Raw genomic sequence first — 26483 nt, forward strand, 5'->3', positions numbered from 1 at the left:
CTGGTTCTATCTGTCATTTGAATGCTAATTATTGAATATGAATGACTGTATATGGTGTGTTTGATCAGAGTTACTTTCAAGTGTTTAGAAAATGTTTTCATTTATTGAACAAACCCCATGATTCTGTTACTCGTCCGACATTAGTTCTGGAATATTTGGTTTTCAAGCTAGCTGTCAGGATTGTAACTGATACAACATTAGTTGTTATGGTATAGTTTCAGAGTGGAAAAAGTAAGTGGATCAGTTTACCCCTTGATTTCTCTGGTCTGTCTCAGTTTACCCCACAGCTGGGGTAAACTGAGACACAAGACAACTTTTTTTTAAACAATCATATTTTCATGAATAAATTCTGCTAATGCCCTTTTCTAGGAAACATTCTGAATTAATGGGAAATGTGTAAATTTGACTGATAAATCATTTTAGCTCCCTTAGAGGGAAGCAAACGTAAAAAGTGTCTCACATTACCCCGTTCTCCCCTATACCAAACCTATTTCTAATTTATCTACATAGACCTACAATATTTTATGAAATAATGTTGTTAAATTTGTTTTACATCTTATATAAAAAAAAACACTGTTTCTGTTTGATCATTGACCCAATGTAGATCATTGGTTTGACTCTAACCCGTAGTGTCTTGGTGTGGTCCTGATTGTCCCATTCCATAGGCTGTACGTCCGGTCATCATGTCCCGTTCAGTGCATCAACTGCATCGGTGCTCGACTTCTACGCCCTGACACTTCTTCACTCGATTAGTTTTGCCTTCCTGTTTCCCACATGTGTCGTGCGGTGTCGTGTTTGGAGAAAAAAAAACACAAAACATGGCGGCGCCCTTAAGTGAAGTCCAGATTGTTCCTGTCAAAAAGCCTACAGGTGCGTTTTACATCTGATATGCAATATTTAACACGGTAGACAGAGAAATACACACGTTTTATTAGTAGGCTACTGACAGAATCCCTGTGAGTTTTTTTCAGCACAGCGGTCTGACTGATGCAAACAGGAAATGTATTAACGTCATCTGCTCTGCACCGTGTTATTCCCAGTCCATGGTTATTCCAGCTGTTAAAATTGATTTACAAAGACTATTAGATTTTTCTGCTACATATTTCTCATCCGATCAGCGTTAGTGTTGTGGCGATGACTCACAATCACTCGATGGCGAGCACGAGATCGATTTTGTCCCACACAGTCACAGGATGACAGATCCCTCGTGCCATCACTGGGTTTATGAAAGGTGGTTATTAACACCGTTCCTATTATCATTCCATCATGCGTTTTGATTCAACACAGCAGAGGATCAATGTCTTGGCAGCGAAGAATAACAAATGATTTATTACCACGTGAAAAACGTGACATTTCCTTTGTTTACATGATCTCAGTAATACAATGTATTGAACACAACAATGGCAGTGTTTTATTTATTTACTTATTTTGCTATATTATATGGTTGGATAGTATGTTCTAAAAAACTAAAACCACTTGTTGCCTAGATAATTTATCATATCAAAGGAAGTGTTATGAGCTGCAATGTTATGTTACAATGTTGTTTGTCAGTGTTCCCTTTTAGCTTGATTTCACATGATTGCAACATATTGCAAACCCTATTAATCAGCTTTTGATTAAGGCTTTTGAAAGGAATACAAACACAATATGACGAATATATCACAAAAAAATGTGTGTGTGTGTGTGTGGGGGGGGGGGGGGATCACTCTATTCTGTATATGTGGTAAAACAATGATAAAGCATGTCTGGGACATGCGCTCACTGCAGAGACTAGGGTTCTCTTGGTTGGCTCCCATTTTTAAAAGACAAACAAGGGACAAGGGGCCCTTTGGCCGTCTGTCCGACATTTCCATTCAATCCATTTCTCTCTTACATCTTCATATCAAAAAGACTCACGCGCTGCCAGACAACTGAGATGATACGGTTCTTTTATTTTAATGCAGAGGTGAATATTTGTGATGATGATGTTTGTGTTCAGGGTTGGGACAAATTTTGGAGTTTTAAGAATATTTTAATAATTATCCGGATCATATGGTGGTTTACAGTTATTTTGTCCATGATAATATAGGGCCACATGTTAGAAGGGCTGTCAAAAGATCTTCTAGGAAAGGACTATACAGTTTGTTTTGTTTTCTAATCAAGTGTATGCAAGTAAGAAAAAACAAGACATGAGTTATACTTAAGATTTTTTGTTTAGTCATCAGAATGACAGAGGGAGCAGCACATTTGATGAAATACATTTTCATTTAATTTAGATTTCCAATATATAATTAACTTAGACTGTACCGGGAAAAAAGCTTAAGTCAGTTGTTTATATTTTCATGGGTGTCTGGTGCAAATATTTATATGGAGAGCAGTTCAGTGAATTCAATGAATTTATAATAATTGCTGTGTTTAAAAAGGCTTAACATTTACATTTTCAGAGAATACATATTCTTACAAATGAAACACTGCATCACTTTGAATGCCAACATTATTAATCAAGTCAAATCGATCAAAGTGTTGCAGAAGAAAATGGCCCTACAGAAGATTCTAGAAAATGATTTAGAAAAGATGTTGCATCTCTGTGAGTCTATACAGTAGCTTCATTTGGTGCAGAGTGACCTGTACTGATTGTTCTTGCAGAAAAACTTCACTGATGAACATACAATATTAATCTGACTGTGACCTTTTACGCGATGGTCTCATGTGAGAGACCAGAATGTCTGTAGAATCGATGTAGAGTTTGGTCCGTTAGATATGTCAGCATTGCTTCAACCTGTGTTCAGCAAATTGCCAACAGCTCGGTCCTTTCTTGCTTTTCTCTTCAGTCCGAGGCCCGCGGCGGGTAGCCAATCAGATTCCCGATGAAATCCTGCAAGACCTTGAGCTGAAGGAGGCAATCAAAGCCCTGCCTGCAAATTACAACTTCGAAATCCACAAGACGGTCTGGCGAGTGAGACAAGCAAATTCTAAGAGAGGTGAGCTTGTGTCTGTTCTTTCCTAATGCACTTGATTCAATTAGCACATGATTGGGGATCTGTATTTCCTATTTTAACAGAGACATTCACTGTGGAGGGGTGGGGGGGGTGGGGGCAATGCCAGGTTTCAAGTGATGAAGAGAGGCTGTGGAATAAGCTTTCGTGCAATGGTAAAATAGGGTCTGGGTGTGGTACTAATTTAACAGATAGGTGGTTTAGCATGGACATTGACATTATGTAAAAGCCGAACTAATCATGTATTGCACAATATCGCGGCAAGGCTCACAAGTACTGTCTAAGAATGGTTAAGTATTAAGTGCTTGTGCTAGAGGTTTTTAAATTGCATAACAATCCTTCTGCATAACATTGGCTGAATTGGAGCAGAGGCTGTATGATTTTATTTAACTTTAAAAAAAGTAAAGGATCTTTTACAGAGCCTGTGTTTACATACGAGGAATAGTTCCATTTTATATTCATATTAAAACGCTTTAACTAGTTCAGGGTGGAGCTCAAATTAAGCGTTTTGTCCCCAAACCTGACACAGTGACAGCCATGCCCTTTGAAGTCTCAATTAAAAGATGGTTATCTTATGTCTATTAATATCAGTGTCACTACGAGATAAAACTAAGATTAGCTAAAGGTTTATGACACCAAAGCACTTAACTGTGTTTTGTTACTCACGCCTCATTAACAATCACTTTGTTCAGAGGGATTAGCAGCCAATGTAAAAACAAACAGGATTCACAGCATTATGAATTGAATACAGCAGGACAATGTGTGCAAGCATTCATCCACATGCCATCAGGGAATTCATCTGTGCTTTGACCTACTTCGGCAACTTTATTGTACAGTTGGTAACCTGCGAGGTTTACACAGGTTTATCCAGTGTAAGAACAAATCCGAAACAATGGCAGTTTTCAAAAGGCCCATGTAGGTCATCCCGCAATGAACATGCAATAACAAATCTCACATCCCTGGACAAATACAGTATTGCCGCAATACTCTATTTCAGATGTAATGTTTGTGTTCCTCTGTAAAAGTGGGATTCAGAGAAAGAGGCACATTCGTAAACAAGCTTATTGTCCTTGAACGCCACCGTATATTTAGTCAATTATTTGAAAGGTAGGGGTTAGTTAGGGGCCGTTGCAATCTAGAATTTCACCACTGGATGTCGCTTAATAGTGATATCTTACACACTGTACCTTTTTATAAAAAGAAATTAAAAAATAATTTAATCAAACAGAGTAATCCCACGTGGGAAAAAAACACAAAAACTCATTTGTGTAGCAAGACCTGCAGTGGGATTGTTGCCTCAGGGCTAACTATGTGTGAGAACAGTGGGAGGCTTCACTGGCAGACATTTTTGTATGAAAGTAAAGCTTTCCTTCATATAGTGCTTTTTAAAGCACACAGTTAGAAAGTGCCTCATAAACGCAAACACAAAAACTATATATGAATATTAATGAATAGGAAGATAAAGTAAAATATATTTAAAAACACAGTGCAAGGAGAGACTAATGGAGTTTAAATGAGTTACAATTAAATACAAAACTCACAGAGAGACGGATGGAGGAAAAATTAATTCCAAGGCGAGACAAGGAGAGACAGACCAGACAGAGAAAACTAACAGAACTAAAATATATAGACAGAGTTTGTTTTACTGTATGGTAATATGACATTGTCTTATACCATTGGTTATAATGAAAGAAAACAATAAAATAAACATAGATTTTTTTTGGGATCACAATTGAAATGTTTTAAACACTAGATTGACATTGCTACTGCTCATATTTGTCTTCCACCTGTACACTACAATTGTCTAAGTGATGGGTGACAACATCTGCGGCCAAGCTAATAACGAGCTCTAGCACTATGTGTTGAGGAAATCAAGGGAGTATCTTTCAAAATTACATTGTTTTAAATATTAAATCTCCCATTTATGTTTTACCTAATTGGGGATAAAAACACAAAACTTAACTTTTTTAGGTTAAATATAGCATTTGATTTAAGTTAAGATTCAAAACATTTTGAACCCATCCTTCAGTTCCCCCCGCCCCCCACCTCCCTATGCATTGCTACATATTTCTTCATGTTTGGTGTCCACTGTGAAACCAGTCACAGGGTTGTGTTACAATGGTGGCCTTAAGCGTCAGAATAAAAAAAAAAAGCCTTTCACTAACGGAAACGTCAAAGTGTGTAGTCATCCAGTCATTTCCGCCTTTGGTGGGAATATGTAGATGGAATGTCAAGAGGATTGAATCCTATTGTGGAGATGTCGCTGTGGGGGAGTGTGTGCTTTCAACAGCTTATTGTCTTTTTTTTTGTTGCTGGGTGGCGTTTTATTTATTTATTAATTTTTATTTTTTCATCAAAGCTCCTCATCTCTCTCTGAACTCAGAGAGCATAACTCACCTTATCACCCCTGTCTCTCTCTGTTCCACTTTATGTCCATCTGTTTTGGTTGAGTCTCAAGCACACTGCTTTTAACAGTGCATTTCTACATGCAGTAGAAATGTATTCTCGCAGCCCGACCTTTTTTTTTTATTTTTCTCAGTTTATAAATAGTCAAAAGCTTTGTGTTGTTTTGCCTAATTTCCCTCATTTGAATCTTACTGTGTTGTTTTCATGAATTCTGTTGAGCAGCCCCTTCTTACACAAGCATCTTAGATGTTTAGAGAACTGTTGTCTGCCGTCTTGATAAGGGTCACACATTTAGTTTGGAAAAAGTGAACAGAAATTCAATTAGGTGATAACTAGCTGACTTGAGTCTATGTGTTTTGTCTATAGCGAAGCAATTGTTTGAGTGATGTCTGGAATAGGAGCTCAGACCAACAAAAACAAGCCAGATGGAGGTACTGTAGGCTAGCCATTCACAAATAAGATTAAAGCTGTGTAGTTTTTCATAATTTTGTGTACTGATTGTTTGGTAGGAACAAGTGTATTTGCACTTCCCAGTCCGGGTTTGGATTTATCACAAACATGTTTCCAGGTAATGCCATTTGTCCATACTACTTTAGTTTAAAGTCATTTATCCATACAATGAAGCAAATACTGGCAAGTTGACCTGTTCTAGGCTTGGTTAAGTGAGCATTACATTGAAACTAAAGTCAGACTTGTGCTGTATTTCTTTATGCAGATATTGATATTTTTCAGGAGTTAAAATAATACAACATTGAATTTTTTATTGTTTTATATTAAATTAAAGCACATACCATTTTGTCTCTTTTAATTAGGAGTCTTTAATTAGTTTTGTAAAAATGTTCCTTTCCAGGTTATAATATGTTGCACTTGGTTTAACTTGAAAACACCAAATTAAGAGGAAACAGGTCATTTCACCATACAGTGTAACTGCAGTAAAGGCATTTTCCTCTATTTGAGATCATGCACTCTGTGACTGTGAACAACTTGAAAAAAAAAACCTAGACAAGACATCAAGGTAAGGCCAGAGAAGCAAAACACAGCACAGGCTTGTGTCTTCGGGGAGCTTGAATTCATTTGGGGGTTGTGAAATGCCCGGGGGAGTTGTACTGTTTTCCATTGTCTTTTTCACAACTAACTTAAAGACGATCAAAAGATTAGTACAGTTGACATTTTCTTTTCAGATGTTCCCTTGACCTTAAAGACATCAGGCAACATTTGGAGCATCTTCTTCCTTCTTTGAGCTTCAGCCTTTTTTTCGTTTGGACAGTTAGTTTTATGAGGAAGAAACTTGCAATTATAGTAATTCAAGAACTGTTCTTAAAAAAACATCTTAAATCCCTCTCATGCAGTTTTTTATGAAAATTCTTTTTGGGATTTGTTCTTAGGTAAGAACAGAATTGACGCACATTTTAAAGCAAACTTCAGTACATTTGAGTGCTGTTATGTTTGTGCTAAATAACTTTTTTTCATCAATTATACAGTTGTAAAATTATATAGGATTTAAATCGGATTAATATTTTTTATAATTAAAAAAAATTTGTTATTATTTTCATTAATTGACTAAGTATTATGGTCTCTCAATAATAAATAAACAATAGCAGCATGCAGGTATTGACTCCAACACAGAGTGCACCATTGACATCTTAAAGGATGCTGAATGTGTTTTGGAAAACAGCAGGTGGTGAGCAGCTTTCCAAACCGGGGAAAGTGTCTATAAAGAGAACAGCTGAGAATTTGTTTTATCTTCGCGGAAACATTTCAAAGCCTAAAGACCACCTCAGCCAAATTCTATTTTTTTTTTATTATTTTGTCATCCCCAAATACAAAACGATTCCCCAGTAAGCTGCCTTAGAAGGCTTTCTCTTCTCTGTCTGAACAGCGTGTTCCTTTATGGAAAACATGACAGCAGGGAGAGTGCTGGCTGTCAGTGTAAAGTTCAAGTAGATCATAGTCAGAAGTGTCCACAGCATTGTTGTGATTGCTGAGTATGTATGTATGTATGTGTGTGTGTGTGTGTGTGTGTGTGTGTGTGTGTGTGTGTGTGTGTGTGTGTGTGTGTGTGTGTGTGTGTGTGTGTGTGTGTGTGTGTGTGTGTGTGTGTGTGTGTGTGTGTGTGTGTGTGTGTGTGTGTGTGTGTGTGTGTGTGTGTGTCTGTGTCTGTGTGTGTGTGTGTGTGTGTATGTATGTATGTATGTATGTATGTATGTATGTATGTATTTATTTATTAATATTCTTCCGGACAATTACACATAATACATCATTTTCTCATTGCATATTCATACATATTACTTTGTGTTATCGTCCGAAGGGTGGCAGGAGAAGCCAAAGGCTTATCGAGTCCCGCCCCCACTGCCATAAGATTCAGATACACAGCTACTACAGTTAGAACACATTTTTTTTTTCTTTTTTTTTTAAGAAGATTCATTCTAATACACAGATAATTTTAGGTCTCTATTTTCCTCTCTCCCTGTGACAATGCAGATATGGCCTTGTCCATTTCTTCTCTAGTAGCCTAAACACATCTGCAAAAGTATTCAAAACAGTCAGTGTGTCTGCTGACCTCGGCTACAGTCCCATAACATGCAATGTATTTACAAATTCTTCAGTCAGAGAAAGTCTTCCAATTTTGAATCGGGTGTTCTGAACACACAGCTGATAATTAACATTTATCTTTCATTTGAATTTCAATAGTATCATCTATTAATAAGTATCCTTAGATGAAACACATATTCACAAACAATAGCATGTTTTGCATCTAAATTCAAAGTCTATTTGTGTAAAAGTAATAAGTAATTAAATATGTAACGTTACTATATAGAAATTGCATTCTTTGCACTGGTGGTCTTGTTTGCTTTTAGACTTTTAGAACGTGATCATCAGAGAACAATTTGACTGTTTTAGAAATCTTTAAAAGTTCTTTGTAGCACCTTTAAATATATAACATAAGGTTTGACTAAATATGGTGTAAACTACAATAAGATTCAATGGCATCACAAACTGCATTCTCCTATATGAGCAGAAATGTTATCATCACCCCTTTTAAACATTTCAAACAATAACCAAATATTATAACCTTCTTAAAGGGAGGTTTTATTGCAAGACTGTTGTATTAGACTGCGTTATTTTCAGGTAGGTGTTCCTAATGAACTGGCAACTGAATTCATTGAATGTATTTCTTTGACTATTTCATTATGTCCCCTTTTTTCTAACACTGGCCATTTTGGAACACCATAACATACATAAAGTGAACCCCATCTGCATACAACTCCTATTTTAGTTGTTTACATTGAAGTGGATTGCCATTTGACAATTCAATTGTTGTGCATTTTTACACAGCCTCATTTAATCTGCTACAGGATACACACTATATAGAGCCATATTCTAGTCTTCCTCCTCATATCCTCCCTTTTATAAAATGCTGAGTAACCCCTTGGCTTTGTCCATTTAGTCTGCCGTTCACTGATAAATTGGTCTTTCCAGCACTTTCCTACTGTTTATGATTGTTTACATAATCCCTCATGTCGCTTTCTTGTTACCTGCACTGCCCCTATTGGACAACAATTATACACTCTAATACAACCTATCATGTATCTCTCTAATAATGTTGTCATTTAAGGTATATCAATTAGATATTTGGTAATTGTAGTAATTTTTGTATGAAGTTATCGGCGAATATGAAGTAATTGAAATGGATCTTTCGTTTTCTTTTTTTTACTGTATGTTGAGAAAGCTACATGTATGACACAGAGGTCCTCATTGAGTGACACAAGATTAAGAAAATCTTCCTCACTTGTTTCTTAGAGTTGTTGTTGATGACATCCAACGCCAACACCTCCAGCATCTGATTCACCTTTGGCTGTGTTGGCAGCTGAAGGAGAAAGCTCTTTGCTTTTGTCAGCCGTGGCAGAGGTGTGCTCCGAAACCTTTCTCCGTTAATAAACTTGGCCTTTTCTAGCTATTGACCTGTCTCTCACTGTCGGCATGAGCGCCTGGTGATCCCTTAACCTTTCATCAGTAAGAAATGCTCTCGCTCCTCCTCCTCCTCTTTGCAACTCCTCCATCTATCACTCCATCTCACGACCATCCTATACGACACGTCAACCTTCATGTAGGCCTGTCACGATAACACATTTTGCTGGGCGATTAGTTGCCCCAAAAATTATTGTGATAAGCGATAATATTACCGTTTTGAGACCATTTTCAACTAATATAATGATACTGGCATAATAATGGAAGTACACCCTTTCAAAGATCAATACCAGGGCATCTTTAAATTGTATGTGTCCACCAAGACGTTGATGGGTTTATTGAAGCTAGGTGTGACAGAGTTTGACTGACAGAATGTGTCATGGTGGATGGCAACAAAGCCTTTTTCCTCCAGGTAGTCGCTCCATGTGTCTGACTTGGTGTTTGTGATCATCTCAGGTCTACATGAACAATTTATTGTTTCAAAGAGTAATGGTAAAATGGCATAAAAATCCAACTGTTAATGAGAACTTACTTAAACACAAACAGTGGTGTCTGATCCCAAACAGCAAATCAATTTACAGCAGAACCCCTTGTATTTCACATAATTACAATTCAAACAAGCTAAAAAAAATAAAAAAAATAATCCCTAACTGAAGTCTAAATTCAATTAAACAATACGGAAAACGTACATTTAATGCATTAGTTATTATATCTCAACAAATTCTCAAATGTGGAGTTTTCCTGCATTACTGAAAATTGAGTCTTTGGTTTCAGAGTGTTGTTTATATCAAACAAGATTAGGGATGGGGCCGATCTGATCCAGTATCGGTATCGGGTCCGTTATGGATTGAATCGTATCTTTTAAGAAATCCCTTGAGTATGTTCACATTTTGCAGTAGCGCCGAGATGCTTAAGTCACTCACATTTTCTTCTATCTTTTTCATTCTGAGAAAACATGATATTATCTTGAAAGTCAAGCTTAAACGTTGCTGCTGAGTTTGTCTGAGATGGCGAGGCTTTAACATTAGGATTACTGTCGAAGGCTGCGAAAAACATACTTTACCATGTAAACCACCTACAATTATCTTTATTTATAGAAATGTGTAGAACTTATGTCAAATAATCCACTAAGGAAAGGAACATTTCAGATTGATCAGGTACACACAAATAAAAAACTCTATTGTATAACATACTATTGCAAGAGAAGTACAGCAGATACTCCCAACCCAATGAGGACTAGAATCACTGTTATTGCAAAGCGAAAAAGCAATGTAATGCTTCATTTTAGTATGTTTATGTAGCACCTTTTAAGAATGCTTTATATATTCAAAATGTAATAAAGGATAAACACAAGTTTTTTGTTAAGTGGAATATTACTACATATTCCTTTTTTTAGAAGCTTAAATACACACATTTTTGGAGAGCTTACACATAGTATTACTATTATTGAGAAGTTAATTGGAAAAATGTAAGTCAACTTTTCTCATGGCATCCTCCGATTTTTAAAATGTTGGGAAAATCTGTAATACTGATCGCTGCGTTGTATTAGCAGTGGAATGTGTGAACCTCACAGCGTTTATCCAGTCAACACAAGTGCCATGTTTCTTTAAAGGAATATGCATAAAAGTCTTAGCTCACTGATTGCAGACAGGGTGCATTTGAGATGACAGGCAATCGTCTGCTGTTCTGCCTCTTGATTAAAAAAACATGCTCAGTTCTTGATGCACATTCATTCTGAAACACAGCATAAAGCACTTAGTAAATCTTGCCCTACACAAGGTTTTTTCTCTACAATTTTTTCGTCCCACATCAGTGGATCAGTATGTCTCCTGTTGTCAACAAGCAACACCTATCAGCGGGACCAATGCATGTTAGATGCCCCATCAGTTAGCCAACGTAAAATTCTACCTCCAACTAGAACGCTGGGGAATATTTTTTTCGTGTGTGTTTCAGTAACAACGACGGTAACAATGTGAAGCACAGAGCCAGTGGCAGGCATGGAGACAGACAGGAAAAAGAGAGAGTTCAATGGCTCTGTACAAGCCATGAGCTGTAGAGATAGACCTGTGGTGATCGGTTTGGACTTTATATCCAACAGCCCCGTCACTCATGAAAATAAACCAACAGTGCTACCGTGGTCGAGGGGAAATTGCCGGGAAAAGACGCTTTTTCCTGTCAGTGGAGCACTCTGAACCAGTAGCAGAGGCTATGTATAGCAGTGCTGCCCAGGATTTATTAAATAAAGTGTTGCCGTCACTCTCATGCAAGTGTGTAACTTTTCTTTGCCCCCCCACCACACACCCTCCCTCCCTCCCTCTCTCTCTCTCCCCAGTGGCTCTTCAGCTGCCAGAGGGCCTACAGATGTTTGCCTGTGTCATCGCTGACATCATTGAGAGGTAAGGTGGAGAGATAGAGGTGTTTTTTTTACATTTTAAGGTTATCAGAGAGTTTGAGTAGGCCGTGGGTGTAGAAATCAGACCAGCAGTGTGCAAACTTTAACTGCCACGGCCACTTGGCACTCATTAGGACAGCGTGAGCTTTGTCGTAAATCTCTGCCTCTGACTCATTCGGGGATTCAGCAGAAAATGAGACAATTATGCAGTTTGAGCACAGAGCAGATATCACAGCTCCCTTGTTCGCATTTGGAGGAGAGAGGAGATATTATTCTTGTTAATTACATCTTGTCCTTTTACATCTTAGTCTGCATATGCCCTATTGCACACCAGCACTTTATCACATGGACACCACTTATTTTTTTTGCTCCAGACCTTATAGCTTGTATATATATATTTTTTTTTTACCTCACTGTGGTTTGGCCTGTGCTGTGTTATATTTGCACTTTAGTGCTTGATAAATAAAAATACACGTACTGAAAAACTCAGTTTTTTTATTTTTCTCCGTGGTTGCTGTCTCTGTGGTCTCATTTCACCTTCAATTGGCTTCTGTTTCTCGGGAGCACTGTCTGCTAAGTGTTTTCTCAAAGAAAAATGGCTGCTATCATTAAACTCCCAGAGTGGATTCTTTTCATAGGTGTTTAGTCAATACTAACCTAATAACAAGATGGAAAAGATGAAGAACAGAGTGGCTAAAGCTGCCATACATTTTTCAAGCAATAGGCGGATATTTGATTTCACACAGGAAGCTTGGTTCCCATCAGGGTGACTGTTTTATTGTGCTATTCATATTTGCATCCAAAGACAAATTTTAATAAAAAAAAAATAATGTTAAAACTTTGGCATTGCTCAAAAAAGTTTTGGCGTGTTGTATTTTTCTCCCTTGCCATCGTCTATCTATTTTCTATCTTTACTCCATCAATTTTCAACGGCTTTATGCAACCTATATCGCTCTATCTATAGCCGTCCATCTCCTTCCATCACTATCTTTACAGTCATTTTATCACAATTGAAAGAATGATGGAGTGAGGTTTTTGATGATAGGGTCTGGTCTTATCAGTCCTGCTGCTATCAGACTCAGAGCTCTGTGGCCTTTCAACCACACATCCTTGCAGTCCACAATTGTATGTTTGAATTGTCACTGTCCATCACAGAGTTGGCTATATCGGCCCCATCTCTTCTAATGAGAACAATTAGCCGACACTAATTGCTTTTCTCACAATCTTCACACCTCTCCCCCCTATCTCTCGTGTCTTCTTCCTTGCTTCACCAACCACAACATTGCTCCCCCTGACTGCATTAGAGAAGATGGTTCTCACAGTTTTTACTCCTTGGGCCCGGGGTTATATAGTATCCCTTAAGCTATTTTTCCACCGTCTGTGCTGTTTTAATATGTACGAATATACTTTGCAGTTTCAGTCTTTCAGATTTAACAGATGGGATCTTTGAATCCTGAATCCCTTTTTTTCCCCTTTTAAGATAATAAAGTTCTTAACAAACAAACTCAACGATGAACCAACATGTTGGCTGTCCTTAAAGTATGTATCCAGTTTATAACGTCTTGGTTCTTATCTTTGCAGTTCTGGCCTCTCCACTTGGTTATGAAAACACTTAACTGACCACAGATCGGGGAACTTTTCCATATAGCTAAGCAAGAAAATAGTGGTCACGTGATCAGACGGATTGAAGAGGGTTAGATTTTAGACAGAAAATCTAAATCCCTTAATGTGGAGAATAAAATGAAAGTCGGACCACCTATAATGTTTTTATGAAATACATGGTCCAAATACTGAAGGCCATGGTAACATGGTTTTTAAATTTAATTATTGAAAATATATTAAAGAGGACATATTTGACTAATTTTCAGGTATTTTCTTTCGATGTTGAACTCTCATTGAGAAGCAAGACACAATTTACCATACAGTAAACTCTGTAGATCTTGGGGAAACTGCCTTTCGTGTTCTGTATTCCGTGAATTTTCAGCCTCCTCTCAAAACTGTCTGTAGAGGTTCCTCCCTCCACTGAGCCCACTCCGTCGTAATTGGTCACTTTCTGGAAGACTTCCAAAGGGCTGTCGAGCACCACAGCTTGATTTAAAACTGTAGCTCCATGTACTGTATACATTGACAGTACTCACAACCCATTTTGTTGACAGTTGACAGGCACATCATGTTGAAGGACTTATAGGAGCAAACAGTGTAAGGTCAACACCATGGTTCCTCTTATATGCTCTTTGATCCTGATGTGTGGATGTAATGGCAACCTTTGGAAGAAGGAACTAAAGAAACTCAAGGTCTTGGTTTAAGTCTGGGTCCGCCTCATGCTGTAATGGGATAGACATTGCTGCTGAAAGTCAGTAAAATCATGATAACAATCTCAACACAAGAGCTCAGAATGTGTCTGATCCCTTCAAAGGCTTTACTTGCAGTTGAAAGATCTGCTTGTTGGGGAGAAACCAATATTTTCTGCAGAGAAACCTTTCATGGAAAATGAAATAACTCCAGTATCTCCTGTTAAAATTGAACAGTTACCACAGAGATTATATTCAAACCAGACTTTGCAGTAGCTTTCATTTCAGAACACTTTATTTTGATAACAAACCAAGTCTGCTGTTTTATTGTTGAATATGTAAAGGGAGATATCCAGCCTAATGTGAATCTAGGTCAGTATTTGAAGGTGATGTTTCGGACAGTGTGAATGATGGTAACCTTTAGATGTTGGCACAGTATGGAGCTGACCTTGTATCACCAAGCTTATGTGGAGGGTTACCAGAGGTTCCAGAAATAAGGGGTTGTTCTACCATCACTGCCACAGTCCCACTTACTCGAGAGAAAGGGCTTAGGTCCAAATCAAAATGGGGATGAAAAGGCTAAGCTGGCCTCAGAGTAAGTAGATTCAGTGGGAGGGACTGCTAAGTCGTAATGAGGACAATCTGCTCTGAATTATGGCCATGCTGCTGTTAATACACTTAGGGAAAACACACATTTGCACACTAGTGTAGTCACACTGGCCCTCATTTATCAACCGTGCGTAGACCAGAAAAATGGGTGTACGTACATTTCCACGCAAATCTCGGCATTTATCAATATGGACATGAGCTTAGGATACGCTCAAATCCCACGCCAGCTCTCAGCTCGTGTACGCAAGTTTGTAAACAGCATGGACTCGCAGTGCAGGCTGTGCCGGGTAGCCGATGACTTTGTAGGACAATTATTAGAAGGTAATACAAATGCAGTGTTTGCTCAGACCGAAATAAAGATATTAATCACTTAAAATTGTGCAGCTTATGGTGTGCAACTGAGTAGGAGAGCTGATTCAATAGTGTGCACACCGGCCACTTAGGAGCGATGCATGGGACTGCGTAAGGGCAGTTATCTTCGACTTGAAGCAGCTGGGGGGACACTGAGGCACGGGGGCTGCATTCATTCAAAATGTTAGCCTAAGTATTACATATGTAGTATGTATATGATAAAAATACACGGCACAACATTCAACTTAACATTTTATTTATTTGACGCACTTTTTAGATGTTAGTTCCTCTTTTAATGTGTCATTGATCGCTTAAGCGAGCGATTTATTTCCACCGTTAACCGGCACGTTTTTCCGATCTGCTAGCGGAGCAGCTCAGCAGGACAGTGGGCGCTCTCACAGCTGATCGTTGCCGGGTCGGCTTGTGCAGCTGACGGCCGGGCTGACCACTCGTGCCAAGCGCATGCTGTCATACAGTAAAATGCAAAATGTGTTATTTTTAGTTTTTAAACCCCTTTTGAGTAGTGCTATCTAAAAGGGCCAATAGATTTTAATCATTCAAATCTCTGCAGACGTGTATTTCTTTTATTTATTTATTTATTATTCTTTCGGACAATTCCACACAATGCACAATTTTCTCTTGCAAATATTCATACATCATACTTTGTGTTGTCCGAAGGGAGACGGAAGAAGCCAAAGGCTTATCAGGTCCCGCCCCCATTATCGGACAGTTGGTGCGTCTTTTTCTCCTCTACCACTTATATTATGCCCGCACGTTGGTTGCATTTCAGAACAGCAACACGCTTTTTTTAGTGGCGATTTTTGAGTCAGACCACTTTTTTTATCTATGTAAAGAAATGGTGAAATATAATTGTATATGCTGTTTTATAGCATTTGAGCGCTGGAGATCGTTTGTTGTCAACATCAACGTTGTTGACCGCAGGAGTTATTTCCTTCCTAACTGCTGCCTTCTGTCATTCTTTGATGCCGCTTGTAATGCTCTGAAATGAAACTCTTTTTTTTTCTTCTTTCGCTGTTATTTTGTCAATTTCTACTTCAGAGAAGTTCCTCTTCTGTGCCGTAATGCGCATATCCATGTCGTAAAACCTCTGGGCGAGGCCTCTAAACTGAGAAAATATAGGGGCGTGATACGATTGTTTTCAGCCGCCGCATTTATCAATAATGGCCTGGCGTATGCCGAGATTGGCGAGATACGACTGTTTGATAAATCCCATGCGATACCTGGCGTAGGGAGGTATTTGCGCCAGAATCTGCACCAGTTTCCACGCAAGTTTGATAAATGAGGGCCACTGTCCTCCCTGGCTAAACTAAGGGCTCACTCACACTAAGGCCGCTGTTCCGTGCCCAAGCTCATTTGCATACAAAAGTCTAGAACGTTTGGCTAGTGTGACCACGCCATCCGTATTCCAGCACTGAACAGCCCCTCTCCCAAATGTGCCGTGGCCAAAGTACAGATGCTAATGAGATGACACACGCACGGATACGCAACCTGAGCTGGCTGACGTAGTCCATGTGCAACCCTTCTTCCCCACAATAATTGTAAACAATGGCGGCAAGAGGTTCACAAGTGGGTTCCGGTGCGATCGCGAAGTGGAGAGTTTGCTAGAAATTTGGACCGGCGACAGTATTCAGTCGCAGCCATGGTCGCAGCTGGATAAGACCCACAAAAATTCTGAGGTGTGTTATGACATTGTCATAAGAATTCAAAGACTTATGTACTCTGCTTTTACAGCAACGCTTTAAGATAAAATAAAGAATATGTAACCTGTGCAGGCAGGCAATGATGAATGGGCTGTCAGCGTACCATACGTTTTATTGCCTTTGATGGTATGCCAGCTGTCTCGTTCCTGTTCTTTTTTTTGGTGTTCTTTTATTAACTTACTTCAGTATTTACTGCTGCTGCTTTTGTGACAGCGGAGAAAAATAAAGAGAGTAACTGTCGCCATGTCCTAATCCTGAGGACAGCACCAGCATTAAATGTTCTGTGTCTGTTCCCTTGGCACAAAACCAGAGGCCTCTAGATGTTGGCCTCTAAACTAATCCGAGGTCTTGTTCTATATTCAGTGGTTCAAAGACACATTTTCTGATCACGCAAAGCCAAAGAGCTCCTGTTATTGAACCAAAAAGCAACAGTGAAAAATTTATCAATTGCACCAGTCCTCTTACTATTAATCAGACTGTATATTCTAGGAAACAACGTACATGTTTAAATTGTTCTATTGTTTGTTTCTAATACCGTTTGTACTTAGGACTCCCTGTAAAGCAATACTAATACTAAGTGGTAAAAAAGTATAAAACACACTTCCCTTCAGTTTATAAGGCATAGACATGCTTTATACAACAAATTACATTACACCTTTAGAAATTATGTGATTTGTAGATGAAAAACGAATGTTGCTAATGCAAGGCACGTCTGGGGGGCAGAGGGTTGTATTTATTTTCGTGGTCAGTTAAAATATCAACAAGCTCTGTCGTACTGCTTACTACACCTTTCACATGAAGTTACGTTCACTCTTTTTTCACTTTCACCTTGAACGGAGTCATTACACTGAACTACTAAAGGAACATAATTAACCATCATAATTTTTTTTGTAAATTAGCTGATATGATCAGAATAGTTGTTTCGAGGGATCGATGATAATTCAATGAATATGAATATGAATGTAAATGTATTAAGAAAAGGTGAAATGAAAAGCTATCAGTAAAACAAATATTCCATATTTCCAGGGAGGCTCACATGTCTGCTTAATATAGAATCAAAAGTAGGAATGAAGATTTCCCAAAAATGGCCTTAAAATAAATCAAAGATACACCAGTTATTAAGCCTACGCATTAAGACAAATGGCAGTGATGAGTCAGGGATTTGCAATTTGTAACCAACTCAAAGCACCATCATCTGGTAGAGTCACCACGATTCACCAGATTCAGTAAAATGTAGCAAATACCCACTTTCTTGGGTGCAAAAGAAAAGGGTTTTTATGAAACGCTGTGGCTTTCGTGCATGCTTTTTAGCTTGTCAACTATTTTTTCAGTCTGGGACTGATAGAAAAGGCAGCCATCCATTAAGCTTCAACTGTCTAAAACGAGACACCAGCTTCAGTCATCTTCCCTTGAATAGTTTCTTTGTGTATGTATGTATTATATGTTTAAAAGCCTTACAGCCATTTTTAGTCACGTAAGCGGCTGCACAGAGGAGCTTGACATTTGAAGCAGTCATTCATGGTGCCGAAGGATGAATCTTAATGGCTTTGATTTCCCTCCGATTGGTAAAAGTTTTTACTTGTCCTGTAAAATATCTCAACAACTAATGGATTCATCCTGATTCATTTGGAGTTCCCTTGAATTTTCTCTTAGCATCAATTCTGCTTTTCATCTGTGTTCCTGAGTGAAAGAGTCTAGACATCTGTTGGGTGAATTGCTACGAAATTTCCGATTTAGCACACATTCATGTTCCCCTCAGGATCCTAACTTTGTATTCAAACACTAGCATCAGATAAATAAAGATTTAGATTCAAACTAACCAGATAGTTTTTAATGAGCTGTATCAGTTTTTGCAGGTTTCGACTATCAGTTTTTGTAGTTTTGAGTCAGGTGGGGCAGGGTTGACGGTTCAGTCCTCATGGTTTGCATAAGTGTCTTTCAGCAATACACTCTACCTCAAATTCTCCAAATGGTTTCCAGCTCCCTGCTTGGAACCACGTGTGTGTGTCTTTGTGAATGAGTGAAAGGCAAAAACTAAACAGTGCTTTGAATAAAAGAGATAGGTAAATGCAGTCTTTATACCATTGTTGATGCCGGTGTTTAACACTCTTTGGAACTCTGAAATAGTCAAAAGATGGTAAAGGCAAGGTAAACAAGCCCATGATAGATTTTCCCCTTTGTGATTTCAGTCAGGTCTGATCAGTAGGGACAGCTGGTGTGGTGGAAGTTGCTTCTAAGATGCTCCTTGTTGACCCTTTTGAAAGAGTTGTGTGCCTGTATCTATGATTCAACAGAGCAAGCGATGGAAGATGCTCACCTGGTGATCCCACTGACATGCTGTGTCTGTTTTCTGTCTCTCTACATCACTCACTTTCCTAGATAACTGTCAACATAGGCCCTAGATGGCTCAAGTAACAGTGTTCTCAGATGCGGTGTGTTGATAAATTAAGGTAAAGTATGCACACATGGCCCCGAGACATCTCCAGGTCCTTCACCATAGCCGTTTTCATCCATCAGAATAGATTCTGCTGTATTCCACGTGGCAGGTTGAATCATTGCTGTGGGAGCAGCGGCCACAACCCACAGTCTCCCAGGGTGTATGTCAACTCTACCAACTTGCCCTCACATCGCCCCTGTCTTCACAGCACCCACAGCACAGCTGAGCTGTGGCAACAGATCTGGGCGTAAATGAGTGAGTGAATGTGTCTTGTGTGCCGGCATATATGAAAGTGCATATGTGTGTTTTTTGGAATATATCAGTACAGAGTCAGACTCCAACACTCTTCAGCTATATGAGATCCACATATGTGTACCTAATTAGACTGCACATAGAGCCATGTGCAGTCTAATTAGGTCTCCTGCCAGGCACACCCTCACTGCCCACCTGAAGCTTATGTTGAACTCTAAAAATATCTCATCATCAGCGATCGCCTGCAAACCCTGTAGAACCCTGTTAGCATTGGTTAGGTTTTTCTGTTCCTCTTTTTCATCTTGTACCGTCTTTCCAGATGGAAGGTATGACATGGAGACATACTTGAACACAACAAAGTACCCCTTGCCAAATTTTTATTTTGAGTGTAGCATTTTGTCATTTTGTTTTGCTATATTTGTAAAAATCAATCCTATAGAAATGATAATTTCCTATAGGTCAAACCCCGCAGAAGCCAGCTTATCTTTCTGACATAAACTCAGTTTTTTTCTTTTTTACAAATCTTTTTTTTTTAAGAAATGAGAGCAAACAATAGAAGGCAAACCTAGTACTGTCATTATGACAAACCCAGGTAATTACTTTGTCAGAGCAGGGACTGGTCATCACCTGCTGATTACCTCATACTGATCCCTCCTCAGGTGAAATTCATTGAAACATACAGTACATAATGGTACGGGAGAGTGTTAAGTGAATTGGCAACACCTGTGTCCCTGTGCACCTCACAAGCAAAGGTCAGAAGTATCACCAAGATAACCAGCTGGTTCTACACCGTGTGCAGAATTATTAGGCAAGTTGTATTTTTGAGGATTAATTTTATTATTGAACAACTACAGTGCTCTCGGTCAATCCAAAATGTTAATGAACCTAAACCTGAATGTTTACGAAAGTAAAAGTGAGGTTTTGTCTTTCTTACGAGAATATATTTATGTTTTGCTATTATTAGGCAACTATTAGTGTGCAGAATTATTATGCAACTAAATAAAAAAACTAAATTTTTCCCATCTCACTTGTTTATTTTCATCTGTTAAAGTGAGAATAATAAAATAACTAAAATAAAATAAAATAAAAAATACAGTATCTTCTAGAAACTGGCAGTATGTTTGGGAGTTGATTTTGAGGCCATCTTCAACCTGAAAAGGTCCAACTAAAGATGCATTTCATCTAAAGATGAAAAGGTCTAAAGATGAACTAGTAGGACCTTTTCAGGTTGAAGATGGCCTCAAAATCAACTCCCAAACATACTGCCAGTTTCTAGAAGATACTTTCTTCAAGCTGTGGCACAGGAAAAAGTCTGCATCTTTCAAGAAGAGCATTATTTTTATGCATGACAATGCTCCATCACATGCATCGAAGTACTCAATTGCATGGCTAGCCAGTAAAGGCCTTAAAGATGAAAAAATAATGACACAACCCCCTTGCTCATCTGACTCAAACCCTATTGAGAACCTGTGGGCCCTGCTTAAACGGGATATTTATAGTGAAGGAAATCAGTATACCTCTCGGAACAGTGTCTGGGAGGCTGTGGTTGCTGCTGCACAAAAAGTTGATCGTCAACAGATCGAGAAACTGACAGATTCCATGAATGGAAGGCTTGTGACAGTTATTGAAAAGAAGGGTGGCTATATTGGTCACTGTTTTTTTTTGACATGTCGGAAATTTTTATTTGTAAATTTTGAGTTATTTTATTATTCTCACTTTAACCCATTGATGACTATGGCAATCTAGGATGCATGTCCTTAATGCCTGAGGGTTTTCTGAAAAAATAGTACGAATTGTCAAGTCTACCAAAACCTTAATATCTAAGCCTGTGTAGCACATAGAAACATGAAATAAAATACATTTAAAAGTTAAGGTTCACAGCTTTTATTTAAACATGCTCCCTTAGCGCTTACAAACCAACAAATATTTCTAAAAATCGTCAAAATTAGATGAATTAGAAAATTAATATATATATTAATAATTAAATATTGTTAATAAATAGATGCAATGTGTTGTGTGATTTTCGTCAGTAGTCTATAGTAGACCTTGATTCTGCGCACCAAACGCCACTAACTGTTCTGTCACCGACATAGTTGGCGTATTTTTTTTATTATTTTGTTTTATTTTTTTATTTTTTATTTTTTTGATTGACATGATTTTCGGCAAACCACACAACTTTTGGGTGGTCACGTGGTCTTCAAAAAATCAACAAAACCCACCTTATGTGTATTTGAACCAATGACAGTGCATTCTATGCTGGGAATGCCATGAAAATTAGATAAAGTAATAATGCTGCGCGACGCAGCATCAGGCAGGAGAGCCAATGTGGCATCGCGCAGCAGCCGTCATCAATGGGTTAACAGATGAAAATAAACAAGTGAGATGGGAATTTTTTTTTTTTTATTTAGTTGCATAATAATTCTGCACACTAATAGTTGCCTAATAATAGCAAAACATTTATATATTCTCGTAAGAAAGACAAATCCTCACTTTTACTTTTGTAAACATTCAGGTTTAGGTTCATTAACATTTTGGATTGACCGAGAGCACTGTAGGTGTTCAAAAATAAAATTAATCCTCAAAAATACAACTTGCCTAATAATTCTGCACACAGTGTATCTATCAAATCCCATCAAGGGGGACATCATGTCCATGCATGTCGGAAATTGTGATAGGTGCCAGATAGCACCATGATAGTTGCCTGAGCTGTTATTATGAAAATACAATCGATTTTTTCAAGAGATACTGTAAGGAGAAAAATAAATTCACTCCTGGCTGCAACTTGGACAAAACTTGGCAATCCAGATCAAGGTTGTGAGCTTTTCATCCTTATGCTTTGCCTTTGACTTCCAAATGAAATGTGAAAGGAGTAATGAGAGCATAAGGGCGAAGGAAGTAGTTGCTTATTCCACCGGTGTTATCTTATACTGAATATTTCTAATTTATGAACACATTTCCCTTACCTCAGCAGTGTGTAGAAGAGATAAGCAATGCTTAGTGCTGAAGCTTACACTCCCCTTTATCCCCCTCTATTCTGTCTCCAACACAACCACTCTGACTGGCCACACCTACTCTCATTTTGGATGGCACAGTTCAAGGCACATGTCCATGTAATTGCACTCCCAGAGAGCCGTGTAAGCACATCCTGAATTTTTTTTTTTTTTAATAATGTAACATTTGCCTTTAAAAGGTCCCTTCATAGTAATGCCACTGACATCACTATGGCACTTAAGGGGAACCAATTGAGGTTGCCGCATCTGCTAAATGTACAGAAACAACAACAAAATGTATCCAATACTTAGTATAGTATAAAGAAACAATATTGAGTGTTGAGCCCTATGTTACACTAGAGAAACACATGTTTCCCAAATGCACCATGGAGCAGCTACCTTTCTGTTGAAAAAAGTACATACCTTTTTGTCATATTTATAACTTTTTCTTCATATTTTGCCCTATTTTGATCTATTGATTATTGAGGTTTATTGTAACTCTAGGCCTACTTAATATAACAAGAAGGAAAGAGAGAACAGCATATACTCTGAGTGTCATTTCCTGTTAGACGATAAATGAAGGAGAACTCAATCCCTGGGACCCACCAAGATTCATCAATTATTGAGAAAAATCTTAATGAGTAGGTGTTCCCAAAAATTAAGCAAGAGCTGTAATGATGGACAACAGTCCAAAGGAATTATGACAGGGAGAATATGAAGAGGGACAAAGTCAGAATCCTGAGGAAGTAAAGAGAGGAGAAAAACTGATATGACTTGAGGGGGGCAGAGTGATAGACAATGGAGAGAAAGCCTTAAAGCCACTACGGGTAACATGGCACGTTGGCGTCCCCTTTGGACAAAAGCGGTAGTATTTTTACGACGCCCGCTGTCGCAAAGCTGTTTCCTAGCGCGTGCCAGGCGTGCGAGTGTGAACTGAGAAGGGAGCAATATAGTGCATGTCTGTGTGTTGAAAGTGTGAGGACTCTTTTCGGCCCCGTGAGAGTGGTTTTGACACTGCATCAACTAATGCCAGTCACTGCCACACACACCTGATTGCAATGAGTTGCAGCAGTGTCACCTAACTACTCTCTCTCTCACGGAGCTGAAAGATTACGTGTCCGACTCCTCACAGAAAGCGAATGAACGAGAGACAGCAGTTAGTATGGATCACAATGAGGTAATGTGTTTATGTTGTTGTAAATAATGACTATTTCAGATAATGGTTATCTGATGATGGTGAAGCAAAGCAAACTTTGTGTTAGTACCAACCGCTCATTCATTTAGGAGTAAACACTGCAGTCTAGTTTCGCTCTCGTGAAATTGTATACACGTTGCTTGGCAACGCCCTGGTCCCGCGCGTAGCCTATATCACTCTCCCTTTTAGCTTTTCTTCATTGCATTTTTTCTTTGATGGTTCAGCCCCGTTATCAGTCATTATGACGACAAATAACTGTCTCAAACAAGGCTCCCGCTCCCCTTCCCTCACCTGGAGGGATAGGCTTCTCAATTAACGTTGCTGCGCCACACTGAAATCTGCGACCAATACGGATATGTGACCATAGAGCCTGCACGAGCGAACCGAAAATCGGACTGGGTGTGCGACCAGACCAAAAGCAGTAATAAAAACTATTTAAAAACGTCTTTCTTTGCACTGATGGTCTCGTTTGCTGTTAAAGGTAATTTATGATTATCAGAGGAAACATGAGGTTGTTTAAAAGATATTTAAATGTTACTCGTAGCCGCTTTAAGGAAGAAAGATCGTGTAGATGTGACCTCATCCATCAATACAAGAAAAGGTTATTTTTCAGAGTTGACTTTTGTGAGGATTTTTTCTTAAAAGCCAGTGATGAATTGTGTTTGATGAATATGGTTTTCCAAAACTGGAATGTGACGCAAATGCAGCATGTTGTTTTTATTGGGCTTGATCTGAATACGTTTACCTTTTTATTAGGGCTGTCAAATTAACGCGTTAATTTCGATTAATTATTCACAGAAAAATTAACGCGATTAAAAAAATTAACGCAGATTAATCGCACTTCTATGATGCCCTTTGACCCGGTGCAAAAGTGGTGCGTAGCTGCACCGAGCTGCACCTGAAGCAGACACAGCCCGCGCGGGTGAAAGGGAGAAAAGTAAAGAGAGAAGCAGGGGGCCGAGGGCTCTATAGACGGTTTAATAAGCATGAAGGTAGGAAGACATCTTACTTTATTCTCCGCAGCCAGTGTCTGTGCATTATTGATTTAGTGGGTGCAACAATGTAGGCTAGGTTCAAAACAGTATCTCTCAATCTTTCTCCCCGTGTCTCAATTTTGTTTGCTAGCTGTCTCGTCGTCCGCGTAAACGTGTGTGTGTGTGTGTGTGTGTGTGTGTGTGTGTGTGTGTGTGTGTGTGTGTGTCTGTCTGTGTGCGTGTGTGTGTGTGTGTGTGTGTGTGTGCGTGTGTGTGTGTCTCTCAATATTTTTGCCTATGAGTACTGCCTATGGCAGTGTAGCACTGTCTGTTGTGGAGACAGAAGTTACGAGAGACGGAGAGAGAGAGAGAGTGAGAGAGAGAGCGAGAGAGAGAGACTAGCAGGCTATACAGCTGTTTATAAACAGGTATAAAAGTGTCATAAAAGTATGCGATTAATTTAGATTAATTAATCACAGAGCCTGTAATTAATTAGATTAATTTTTTTAATCGCTTGACAGCCCTACTTTTTATGTCTTAACGATCCCAGCACTCGTACTGAAGAAGATGAGGTTTTGAATATTAAGCTATTCAACCTTAACCCTTATGCTCTGTTCAAAAAAAGTTACACTGGGTCTGTTCGGTACATTTTGTGTATTTTGACCTTCAAACTGCAATAAAATTATGAAAGATCAATATTTTTTCCCAATTTTTCTTTTCATTTTTTTCATGAAGGGGTTGTTGTTCAATGTATGTTGTGATTTAATTAATCACAATAACAAATTAACCCTTTAGATGCCATTTTTGATCATATGCCACCAACCGCTTTTTTTAAAAATACACAAAAATTCAATAATATATATATCTTTTTAACCCTGTGAAACCCAAGCATTGATTTTGTTGATGTAGGATTTTTTTCTCCTTTTTAAAATTGTTTTAGCAAGCCTCTGATCAGGAAAATATATTTAAAAAAAAAAAAAAAAATTCCTGAAGATTTTGAGAAAACGTTGCAAAATTGCAACAACGGGTCTTAGTGGTTACATATTTAGCCCATAAGAACCTGCACCCAGTTCTACTTATTGGAAAAATATGAGGGATGGAACACAGACTAAGTAGAACACATAGAACACATTTCTGATGTTTTCTCATTTTTTTTTTTTTTTTTGGAAATTTAAAAAAAAAAATTATCCAAAATATTATCCAAACTTTTTTTTTTGAACCCTAATATTACAATGTGTTGTCATTAATTTTTGTTTAGATTTGTTCAAATGTACTTTGAATTTAGCAAAAGAACATATATTAATTCAAAATAAATGAAACACTAAAATTAATTGATTAGCTTATTACCATTTTTGTTATACGTCACTCCAATTTTTTTTGACTATTTTGAGGCTCACGGCCCGATGTGACGTATACGTCACAGCGATATCTACCTAACTTGTTCTATATAAAGTTGTTAATGAAATATGGTCAGACTAGGTTAAATGTAATACAGGACACCCTATTAAAGCATTAGAAGTGTTAAATGGGTTTTAACTCACCTTTAGTAACAAAAAACAAGCTTTTGAAATTTGCTAATTTCTCTAATTGTGTGCAGCTGTCACTCTGCAATCTTTGGGAAGTCACTTCCTGACACAGTCACATGGCTGTCACATGACAACCACACCAGGATGTTGAGTATATGTCACTAAGGGACTTAATGAGTAAAAATCTAGTATACACCTGTATGAGGAAAATTTTGGGACATTCAAAGCGTGTGTGACCTGGATGTCACCGTGGGTCCTTATGGGTTAGGGTTAGGGTTAGGGTTAGGGGTAGGGTTAGGGTTTAGGGGTTAGGGTTAGGGTTACCCTTTTTATCTTTTGCAGATCTCACACATGTATATACTGTAAATTATTATACTATAAAGCAACACTGGGAT

The 26483-nt window shown here is 38.4% G+C and overlaps 1 protein-coding gene across 1 annotated transcript in view; it reads left to right on the forward strand.

The window, feature by feature from the left end:
- The first annotated feature begins 801 nt into the window (after positions 1-801).
- The window catches only part of dph1 (diphthamide biosynthesis 1), a 72942-nt gene continuing 47260 nt past the window's right edge, over positions 802-26483 (forward strand). Inside the window, exons 1-3 of the mRNA XM_080053938.1 lie at positions 802-870; positions 2811-2960; positions 11683-11746. Of these exons, the coding sequence (XP_079910064.1) occupies positions 819-870; positions 2811-2960; positions 11683-11746 (266 nt within the window). The 5' untranslated portion in view covers positions 802-818. The remainder of the gene's footprint in view (positions 871-2810; positions 2961-11682; positions 11747-26483) is intronic.

Source organism: Ammodytes marinus (assembly GCF_949987685.1).
Source record: "Ammodytes marinus genome assembly, chromosome: 3".
NCBI classification, from domain to species: Eukaryota; Metazoa; Chordata; class Actinopteri; order Uranoscopiformes; family Ammodytidae; genus Ammodytes; species Ammodytes marinus.